Below are 12,201 nucleotides of genomic sequence, written 5' to 3'. Positions count from 1 at the left end.
AGCAAAACAAAAAATCTTGAAAAATTATTCAAAGAAGGTAAAATAAAAGAAGAAACGAATAGGTTGATTTCAAAGTTATTTATATATGATAATGTTCCACCTGAGAAGACAAAATCACCTTATTTTAAAAACATGGTGTGGGGTTGCCAAGCAACTGGAACAGGAGTCAATCCACCGACACCCTATGAAATTAGAACAAAATACCTTAATTTAGAGGTAAAAGAATTGGAAGGTCACATAAAAGAAGTGGAGAAAAAGTTGGCCACGTATGGCTACACTATAATGTGTGATGGATGGACATGCCCTACAAAATTATCCATTATAAATTTCATGGTTACTCGAAAGGGAGCACAATATTTCTAAAGTCAATAAATGCTTTCGACAAAATAAAAGACCATGAATATATATATATATATATATTCCCTATTAAAACATGTTGTGCAAGAGGTAGGAAAGCAACATGTTGTCCACGTGGTGACCAATAATGGCAGCACCTACAAGAAATTGGGTCTAAAATTAATGAAAAAATTCAACTTGTATTGGACTCTTTGCGTTGCCCATTGTAGTGATCTCATTTTTTAGGATATTGGAAAAAGAGAGGCAATAAGCATAGTGATCTTTTTGGGGAGACAGATCACAAATTTTATATATAACCATGGATGGTTGTTTGCTAAAATGAGGGAGCACTGTCAAAGGGATATTGTGCGTCCAGGAGCCACACAATTTGCTACAAACTACATTACCCTTGATAGCTTACAAAAAAAAAGTAGGCTTAAAATCTCTATTCACATCTGATGAATGGGCTGAGCATGCTCATAGTCAAACAAAATTGGGTAGAGATATTGAAAGCACAGTTCTTAACCATTAATTTTGGGATAGAGTGACAAAAGTTTGTAACATTTATGAGTCTATATATCGAGTATTGTGTATAATCGATAGTGAAGTGTGACCAACATTAAGAGTTGTATTTGAAGCAATAAGGATGATAAAAGAGGCCATTGAAGTAGGTACAAGAAGTGCAAGATGGGTTCTCAAAGTAATCAATGACCAGTGGGAGAGAACCCTTGAACATCCTCTTCATGCAGCAAGTATAAAATATTGATAAATTTCAAGAAATTCATATATTAAATTACTTATTACATATTTATATTTTACTTTAATTGATTTAAAAACTTATTTTTTAAATCCAAAATGTCAATGCAAAGAAGGTGTTGGGGAAGATCCTTATTTGCTTGATGCAATTCATAAAGTTTTTAACACCCTTGAGCCACATTCCTCTAGCCTGAATCAAATTGAAAATGAGGTATATTTTCAAAATAAAAATTAAAAAAAATAAGTTTTAATCCATGTTTAATTATTTAATAACATTTTTTTAAGATTATTCTATTTAGAGATGCAAAAAGAAGCTTCAGAGAAGCAACTACTAAGCAGCTAGGGAAACCATGGCACCTGGTAAGTATTTATATATAAATGTACAATACAAAGTTACAAACTTCAAGTACAATCTACTAAGTACTAACTTATGTTCTTAAAATATCTTGCATAGTTGATTAGCAGATAATATATGGATCAAGTGCTCCAATCCTAAGGAAGTTAGCATTGCACATTTTGTCACAAACGACATCTTTATCAACTTGTGAACGAAATTGGAGTAAATTTGCACTCATTCACATGAAGCAAAGAAATAAACAAGCCTACACCAGACTTCAGCAGCTTGTTTGTTGTTATTAGAACATGAAGCTTCGAATAAGAGATATGGAGGCCGAAATGGACAAAGTGGCTAAACAAGATCCCCTAGACTTTCTTGACATATCAGTTGAATTAGGTGACGAGGATGAGTATCCACTTTTCTAGTGGATTAGACCATCCCACCCAGATGAACGAGACAAAAGTCCCCACCCACAAATGGCCAAGCATGCATGAGATGACTTCGACACTAATGTTAATCAGGTAATTATAAAAGTAATATCTAGCAATGATGATTCACTAATGAATCTTGGGTATAGATATGGAACTTCATCCACTATGCCCTCTAGTGGTGATGATGATAGTGACGACGACGATGCTAGTGGTGACGGATCTAACTCGACGGTAATAGTGAGCAAGGTGGTGATGGTGGGGACTATGGAGGAAATGAGGGATGACAAGATTATAGACCAAAAGTAGAATATACACATCCTCCTCAACTAAAAGATAAGGGTCTACATAGAGAAATGCGTCCAATTGATAGGAAGTACAGTTGTAGAAAGGGAAAAGGGAAAATGCATCAAATAGAAGAGGAGACCTTTTCCCTTAGTTTGGAATCTATGAGTATAGGAATAGAGCTTGACTCTAATAGTTATAGTGATTATGAATCTACACAGAACAATTCCTCACAATCAATATATGGCCAACCATTTCCGTATGCATGTGAGGAGGCACAACAATATGGAAATTAGCAACCACATACCTATGGGTATGGACAAACAGGCCAAGAACATGGGTATTTACAGTATGCAAATGCAAAATAATCCTATGGACATACACAACAAGTAGAACCTACAAGAAGACATCCCAATATAGGAAGATCTTTCTGGCCGAAAAGAAATTGCCATGAATCAAATGACTAAACCACACATGTACACCAATTCTCAATATTTTGGAAATTATATGACATGAAGGGATTATTGTAAACAATATATGTCATCTCGAAATCCCAATGATAAGGATAGGAGAGATGATTTTGAGCCACCAAGAAACTCCATGTGGTATTAGATCATTAAATGTATGATATTTATTGAAAATGTAGTTGTTTAAAATGACAAATTTGCTGGCTTAAGTCATCAAAGGAATAGCTTCAAAACTTTATATTCATTTGAATGTTCTTCACTTCATAGCTTGTTCCGCAATATGCAGTTTAATATAATACACACTAAAAACATGTCATATGACTCATATATGCATTTTTATTATGTATTTTGATACCATATTAAGCATAATCATCTATTTTAATATTTCCTAAAGTTTTATTGTAAATTTCCATCTTTACTATAAATTTTTGTAATCGAAATCAAAATCAAAATTTCCATCGAAATTTCCATAAATTGAGACCATAGAAATTTCCATCGAGATTGAAATTTAAATCCTTGTCTGTAATAGATTTTTGGGATTCATAGACTCCATCCTAACACTCACAAACCAGCAACCACAGCAATATCAAACAAACTTTGTGAAGCACTGACACAACCACAGACAAGGTGAACGACTCACCGACTGATAGCACTGCCACAGCCTCCCAAATGGACATACAAACACTACCACTGCTCCAAGAAACTCACAAAGAAGCCTTCACAAACCCCGAAAAGAGATTAACGGAGTACCGCAAGTGCATGATCAAAAAAGGTTGGATTTTTTTTAGCAAAAAACAGGCCCAACAACTTAATAATATTCTCTAGAGAAGGAAACATAGCATAGAAGAGGATAAAAAAAAAAAGGTGGCCAAAAACTCACTCATGCACCGGCTTATGGGGTCGGCACTGCCGACAATTGGCCTGTGCGGGGCGGGCGCGTGGGAGCTTTTCCACTGATGGGATTTTGCGGGGTTAGGCTTCGGATGGTTTTGTGTTTGGGTATATGATTGATTTTGTGAAATAATGAGGGGTGGAGGTGGATCTGCGAAGGACAGCAACGGGAATGGCTTTTCCGACGATGGCTAAGAAGAATAAGGTTTAGATTGGATCACACTCTGATACCATGCTGAGATTTTGATTAAAATGAATGACTTAACTTGAAGATAGGTCTCTCCCTCTATTTATAATATAAATTAAATACATTCTAATGACAATCATACCCTTACTACTCTCACAAATTAACATACTAACACACTTAACAATAATATTAAAAGACATAAATAATCTTTAACAATCTTTTTGACAAACTTCAGGTGAGTTCCCTCGAATTCTTGAAACCTTAGGGGAGATCCCTAGAATTTTTTAAACCTTAATCAGTGTCTTTTTTCCAAACCTCAGGGAAGGTAACTATCTTTTGCCCTTAAATTTATTATTTTTAGCAGATAATGGAAAGCTAAGAAGATAATAAGAAGTGATAAATATTTTTAAAGTTTTTTTAAAGTTCTAAAATAAAAAATAATTTACTAAATTACCCATATACCATAATTTGTAAATATTTTAATAGTAAGACATTGTATGACCTCTGATATAGCAGTTCAAGCGCACCCATCCTAAGTAAATAGTTCAAAATGTAGCATACATGATCCTACAAAGTGGTTCACATGAATCAAATCTACCACAAGCCAAAAAAAAGTACTAAGCCTAAACCCCCACTCCCCTCCCCCATCCCCCAAGGACTGTGTACCTCTTAGGTAGCGAACCCCCTCTTTGTACCCATACCATAACCCAAAATGCAATGTGATCCTAAGTAACAAAGCGCTGGTCAATGAGCTTGTTAGCCTTAGTGGCTACATAACTATGTTTAATGTGTTTTGATGATATTAACCTATTTGGTGTTCCAAGTGTATCCTATCTTTGCAGATCGTGTTAAGTACAGGTACAAGTGTCAAACATATCAAAGACAAAGATCAGACCGAGTAGACGTTCAAGTAGGAAAGATCAAAAGGTCTCTCACCCGAACGAACTCAAGCACATCAAAGGAAGCTAATATGGAATTATATGTAATGGGGAGTGTTTGAGGTAGGAACTTGTTGTAACTCTTGCGGTTTTGTTTCACGCATGATTACCAAGCAAGAGTTGAGCAAAATGCATGTGCATACTCGGACACAAGAGTACATAGGATTTCACTAAGTCATAAGTTCAACACTCATAGTTTTCAAAGATAAAACAAAGAGTTTCACAAAAGTATCCTATACTCAAATATGTTTTCGTAAGGGACAAGTTTTCAACATCTTAGTATTATGAACTTTTGTATATTTGGTCCCGGTTGAGTCAAAACAAGTTTTATGTCCTAAAGGTTCAAAAAAGTCAAGTATATTCTTATATTGGACATACTAGTATATAAGATATCAAAATGAGCTTTTAAATGCATTTTCACAAACAAGATATCTTATATTCAAATGGAACTTCACAAGGACAAGTCCTAATTGTCATTAGAATTAATATCTTTCATGTACACTTGTCCTATATTGGATTAATTCAATAAAAAGCATTTAAGTTTGAAAAATAGGGCAATTAGTCGACTAATTGACCCTACTCGTCGACGAATTAATTCAGTAGCTAAACATGGTTTTCTGCCCAGTCAAATTGTTGACGAATTGGGGTAAATCGTCGACGCATTGGGGCAACTCGTCAACGAATTGGAGCATTTCATTGATGAATTAAACCAATAGCTAAATTGTGTTTTCTGCCCAGGTGATTAGTTGACGAATTGGGGTAACTCGTCAACGAATTGAGTCAAACCATCGACGATTTGCATCGAGCACCTGACCCAACGGGCAAGAAAACGACTAGTTCTCGAGCCATTCAAATGGGATTCACTCCCAACGTTCAGATAACGGCTAGCCTAGCATTTTACCTATAAATACAAGTCCTTAGACTTTATTAAACATGGTTTTGAGGGTTTACAAGTTTTTAATGAAAAACATCTATTAAACATCAACCCTAAGCACTTTGCATTTTAGTTTATCATCACAAGTGTTTGATTTCTCTCTTACTCTCTAATCTTGTTTGATTCATTACTTGAGAGATTAGTGTGAGGATTTTATTGTATTTGATATCAGCTCATTTGAGGAGCATTGGTTTGTATCTCATCTACTTGTTGTAAAGGGATTGGTTCCCATATTGAAGGTTCTTGGTGAACCGTTGTTGAAGGTTCTTGGTGGACCAAATTGCAAGGCTTCTTGGTGAACCTTGCGGCTCTTGGTGAGCGTTGAGGGATTTGTTCCCGCATTGTAAGGCTTCTCCGCCGGTGAAGGAGTTTAATAGTGGATTGAGGAATCCTTGAGTTGGTCTCAAGGTGTGGACATAGGCTTGGTGCCGAACCACGTTAAACACCGGTATTAAGCTTCTCTACTCTATAATCTTTATTTTGTGTCTTGTGCATGATTTACATTTGACCTATTGTGATATAATTGCTTGTATCTTGCTAAGAATTTTATTTTGTAAAGAAAGCCCAAAATACGTAAAAGAGTCCATTCACCCCCCCTCTAAACTCTTACCCTAGGGACAACAGAGTTGTATATAGATTTTTGTGGGGTGTGTGCCATTGTGTTTTATAGGCGGGTGTATTTGAGCCGCTATGGATTCAAGTGTTTTGAAGGAGGTGTGTGTGTGTGTGTGTGTGTGCGCGCGTGCGCATGCGTGAGAGAGAGAGAGAGAGAGAGAGAGGTCATTACTTAAAGATAACTACCAAAAAAAAGTGCATCTTCATGATTTACATGAGCAATACATATTGTCGGTAAATGTGAACATGATACCGGGGAAAAGTGGAGGGGCAAGAAGGGTGGATTCCATTCAAGGTTTCGAACAAGTTCAGAGAGAGAGAGAGAGAGCAGTTTTAGAGAGGAAGTTACACCCTATTTACACCCTACATGAGAGAACTTTCTTGGAGTTAAAAAGCAATTTTACCCCCCCAACCCCTTCCTTCTCTCTCTCTCTCTCTCTCTCTCTCTCTCTCTCTCTCTCTCTGTGTTGAAAGATCCACTCCTTAATTTTTTTGAAAATCATACAACTTTTGTTATGTTTTATTATGAATTTTATTTTTTATATTAATTTTTTTTAAAATTATTATTTAAAGAGTCCAATAAATTTGTTCATTTAATAGCATAACTAGTTTTTGGCCTCACTACTTGTGTGCCTCACATTTTTAAAATTATTATTTTCAGCAGATAATGGGGAGCTAAGAAGATAATAAGAAGTTATAAATATTTTTAAAAGTATTTTGAATGTTCTAAAATAAAAAATAATTCATAAAATTATTCATATACCATAATTTGTAAATATTGTAATAATAAGATATCATACGAGATCTAATATAGTGGTTCAAGTGTACCCATCCTAAGTAAATAGTTCAAAATGTACCATACGTGGTCCTACATAGTGGTTCAAGTGAATCAAGTCTACCACAAGCCAAGAAAGAGTACTAATCCTAACCCCTCAACAACTGTGTATCTCTTAGGTAGTGAACCCCCTCTTTGTACCCATACCACAACCCAAAATGCACTGCAGTCCCAGGTAACAAAGTGCTGGTCAACGAGCCATATATAGATTTTCATGGGGTGTGTGCCATTGTGTCCATGGGCAGGTGTATTTGAGCCGCTGTGGATTTGGGTGTTTTAAGGGAGGTGGGTGTGTGTGTGCGCGCGCACGTGAGAGAGAGAGAGAGAAGTCACTTCTTAAAGATAACTACCAAAATAAAGTGCATCTTCATGATTTACATGAGCACTACATATTGCCAGTAAATGCGAACATGATACCGAGGAAAAGTGCAGGGGCAAGAAGTGTGTGTTGAAAAGGCTAGCAAGCACCAAGCAACCTTATTAATAGTTTTCCCATAATCCAAGATAAGTACTCACTATTAGTTGAGTATATGTAAATAAAGCTAAATTGTCAACTAATAATAAACGTTTCCGGTTCGATAGTAATTAAGAAACTATCATGCTAAAAACAAAAGATGTGCTGATCATGCTAGACAAACAGATATGATTATGTGGATACAACAAATTTCCAACTTCAACAATTTAGGCTAAATATGAACTAAATCCAACACACAAAAGAATATATAATGAGGATAATAACAATAAAATATCATAATATAGGGATGATAATAACAGTAAAATATGATCCACCCAGCCTTTTCCTTTTCTTTCATCCTCTCTTTCACTGAATATCAACTTCACAATAAATTGAAATAACACAGAAATATAAACAAATAATATCAAAACTTTAAAAGTTCAAGTATAGTAATCAGAATATTAAGTGACTATAAGTACCTGACAATTTCAACATGTTCAATTGCACCAGAGAAAGAGAAAAAATCATAAACATCCTTCTCTGTTGCTTTAGGAGACAAGCTAGTTACTTCTACAGTGTGTCTGCCTGAATCCATAATTTTGAAATCTTATGGAGTAATAATTCAACTCAAGTACTCTTTGATCCAGCTGAAATCAGAAGTAGATACGATGTTAATTTAAAAAACAGCTACAATATTAATGTTGGATCATTTCATTGATTTGAAATGATACAGATTAGCCATTCATTATGCCAATATTCCCCAATTCCCTATGTATTTCAACAAGTACTGAAAGATTTTTTTAATGAACAAATAAATTTGATGACTAGACTAGCCAAATATGAAATGCACACAAGCAAGGTAACAAACTTGACAGCAACACCATCTTTCATCTTGAAGATCGTTTGCACTAGATTACACTGATTTCTAAGTCTCCATTCATCACCACCTTCTTGTCATCTCATCTACAACTTGAATCTTTTAACCCCTTTTCATAACAAATCAAAATACGTCTCTTAGATTTAGGTTCTACCCTGGATCACCCTAGAAATGTGAGAATTTGTGCAACCATGAACATGCATACTGTAATGTTCTAATAATATCATCAAATACTCTAGCTTTCAAGCCACTAAAGCCAATAACGAGACAAGGATGGTCGTCCCTAAGAACTATTAATAGGATAAATACTAATGACTTGTTGCAGATGAGGAGACCTTTAAAGGCTCTCCTTCCTGATATTTGTATGTTGTGCTTTAATTGTTTAGAGTCTGTTTCACACCTTTTCTTGCATTGTGATGATGCATGGAAGGTCTGGAAGAAGTTATTTAATTACTTTGAAGAAAGTTGGGTTTGTCCTAGAACAGTGAAGGAAGTCTTTGCTATTTCTTTTGTGGGGTTTGGGAGGAAGAAGGAAGGAATGGCATTATGGAATTGTGTTATATTTGCAGTGTTTTGGGCTTGTGGAAGGAACGTAATGCGCATATATTTGCAGGGAAGTAGTTACCATATTGGTTGGTGTGAAAAAAGATTTTGTTTATGGCTTCTTTATGGTGTCTGGGCCATGGAAATTTCAAGGGAATGTGTGTTTCAGAAGTTGAGCGCGATTGGAAGTCTCTTTTAAGGGCGTCTTGAGTTTTTGTCATTGGTTATTTTTGCAATTTTCTTTTTGGTTTCCCTGAGGTTTATAGGACTTTGTTAAGGAGATGTCCTCTATCCTACTTGTAAATTCTATCTTTATCTAACGAATTTCTTTTTCTATCAAAAAAATTAATCCATCATCACATTCTCTATAGGTATGGAAAGGAGCAACTCGAATCTATAGTCCAAGTTCCATGGTAAGAACTGCTACCTGAAGCAGCTGACATAAGTACTAAACTAAACCATCGTCACACTCGCAGAATTTGGTGGTTGAACATGCCTATCTTCCTTTTTCTTCTAAAGCAGAAAATTCTGCTCGCAGTACCCCTTCATTTTACACTTGAATCATTCAATATTCTTGGCCCTTAATTTAAACCTTGACCTACCATTACAAGATTCTACTAACTCTCCCTTGCGCCTGCTCAACCATGGCAACTAAGCCTTTTGGTTCATGGTTCTCCTTGTTGAGTTTTGCTTCGTTCAACTTAAGAACCCTAAAAACCTCTTTGTAGTACAAGATGGACTTCTCATAGTATAGGATCATAATCAAGTATTCAAATGATGTAGGAAAAGGAATAATAACATTAACACCTTATCTCCATTTAAACTTTTCATTTCCACTTTGAGCAAATTGCTGAAAATCTAATCAAGCTTATTCACATGTTGATTCAAGTCTCCATCCTTGGGCATATGTAGAAACAATAGTGACTTCTTTAAGCATAATTTGTTATTGTTCCCCTTTTCCATGTATAGGCTCTCCTTTTCAGCCATATAGCTCTTGCCGTTTTCTTTGTCATCACCTTAAATATGATAGGATCAGCAAAATAGGATTGGAGAGTCCCAAAGGCAATCTGTTATAGTTTCAGCTAGTTTCCTTCACCCATTTTCTTTGTTTCCCCTCCAATTAGTGTCTTGAAGCCTCTTCCTTTCCATCAACTTTATTGAACTTGGTATTCACCTAGACACCTAGCTCATCCATGCTGCTACTATGATGCAAACCTTAGAAAAACCTTAGCATGGGTCTGGTGCTCTGATAACAATGGTTGTGGATACTCTCCACTCTCTAGGGTTATGCACACACACAAAGCAAAGAAGACAATCCACCAAGCATGAATGAGCCTCAAGCATATTGATGTGACAATATATTTCTACACAGATTCTAACCAAAAAATAAATCCAAGCATGGGCATAAAAAGAGGAATACGACAAAATCTATTAAATAATCTATTAGAAAATTTTCAATAACATCAATGTCACTAAAGTCAACATTGAAGTCATAAAGGCCTACAATTCTCAACCCTAAACCCAAACTTGAATCAAAAGACATCAAAATTCCCTAGTAAAAGAAATGCCGCTGATATTAGAATTGCCTACCATAATAGACTCTTGAAGCTTTAAAAGGCAAAACTTTGAATCTTCAAAATTGGGCCAAATAAAAAAAAGATATTGGCCATCCATATAAAACCAACTGCATTTCTATAGAACACAATATCAACATAGATGCAATAAAAGCAGTTAAACAAGCTCACCCCCCAAAGAATACTGTTTAGCAATTGGTTTTGGAAGCTTTTTATTTTCTTTTCTTTTTTGCCTTTCCTCTTCAACATAACTTGACAAAATTTAGATCATGAAGAATTTTTTAATAGAAATCAACATCCACCATAATTATCCATGAAACCAACCCCCCCCCCCCCCCCAACCAAAAAATGAAAATATCCTTTCATTTCTTTCCAGCCAAATGCAATAAACAGCAGCGCAAAGAAAGCTCTCGTGCTATAGGAATGGATTATCGGAACTGTTAAACCTTATTCCCACCCAATTATATTCACTTCTCTTAATCCTAGTGCATCTTCTACTTTCCAAGTTTCCAATTCCTTCGGCATAAGCACAATAAAAGGGAAGTTGGGGAGGGAAAAAAAAGGCACGTCCACAATGCTGTCAGAATTTACAGTACGAGAAAACGTAAGTTCCTTTCCCACGACCTGATCTTGCCTCTGCAACCTCATCCTCAGAGCTAGGAATTAAGCTATTCCTTTAATGGATTAGTGTCAATAGTTTCCCAACAAGCTCTCGACTAAAATTTACAAAGTCGTAGCCTCCAAAAAAAAAAAACCACAACAATAGCAATAACACTTGTTCCTTCAAAACATTAACTAATAACTATTGATCGAATTCGTTTTACACTTGAATTCAAATTTCAATCAATAAAATTACAGAATCTTTAAGTGAAAACAGTAACCAAAAGATGATAAATTTGCAAACGTTGATGATCTGCATGCACATCACGGCTTCATGAACAAAACTACAAAAATTATACCCAAAACTAATATTTAAAAAAAAAAAAAAAAGAAATAAAATCGTTGACATAGGGAGGGAAGAAGACTTTTGATGTACCTGGTTTCGATCACAATTGGGTTGGAGGGGAAAAGGATCGATGGCGCAAGCATACGGATTACGGGAGATCGAACAGAAACCACCAGCAGTCGTGTTAACTGTTAACCACGCGGGCAAGCTGGAAGTACACTACCGGCAGGGAGACCCGAACCGGCGGAGCGACCCGTTTTGCGGAACGAATCTAGGGATATGCGTCGTGCCATCACCCAATAGATTCCGAATGACCAAAACCAGTAAATAAAAAAATGCTGGTGCCTTAACTGTAATGTATCAGTGTCTGACCCACGTCATTAAAAATGAGGTAAAAAGTACTACTCATTTCTTCTATGGTTTAATAAAATAAATAAATATTTTTCCTAAAATTTAACTCTCTTTTAAAATTTAAAAAATGACATAAATTTATCAAAAAAATATAAATCTCCTCTAAAAAAGTTTGTTTTTTTTTTTTTCAAAATAGAGATTTATATTTTTTTTGACAAACTTTAAAAGAAATTCATGAAATTCTTTAAACCTCATGGGAGGTTTTTGAAATTTTAAAAATCTTAGAAAAGATCGACAAAGGAGGTTAGTATCTCGTGCCTATAAAAATAATAGCAAATTTTTCAAATCTTTAACTCTTTTATTCGATGGTAAAAAAAATTAATAGGAAATTGAACTAGTTATTTTCTATGAATTTTTAATAAACAAAAAAATTACAAATTACAAGGA

General features: G+C 35.3%; 1 protein-coding gene across 2 annotated transcripts in view; it reads right to left on the bottom strand.

Annotated features, from left to right (window-relative positions):
* Positions 1–11,725, bottom strand: part of LOC131144242 (binding partner of ACD11 1) — a 30,732-nt gene extending 19,007 nt beyond the window's left edge. The window contains exons 1-2 of one of the 2 annotated variants that reach the window (XM_058092766.1): positions 11,494–11,725; positions 7,943–8,110 (exon numbers count right to left, since the gene is read on the bottom strand). In XM_058092766.1, the coding sequence (XP_057948749.1) occupies positions 7,943–8,058 (116 nt within the window). In that variant the 5' untranslated portion in view covers positions 8,059–8,110; positions 11,494–11,725. The remainder of the gene's footprint in view (positions 1–7,942; positions 8,111–11,493) is intronic. The other variant, XM_058092767.1, reaches the window with a different exon arrangement.
* Between the last annotated feature and the right edge of the window lie 476 nt (positions 11,726–12,201).

This window comes from Malania oleifera, chromosome 12, assembly GCF_029873635.1.
Source record: "Malania oleifera isolate guangnan ecotype guangnan chromosome 12, ASM2987363v1, whole genome shotgun sequence".
Taxonomy (NCBI): domain Eukaryota; kingdom Viridiplantae; phylum Streptophyta; class Magnoliopsida; order Santalales; family Ximeniaceae; genus Malania; species Malania oleifera.
The sequence above is the reverse complement of the archived record's forward strand: the minus strand, read 5'-3'. Positions and strand labels throughout refer to the sequence as shown.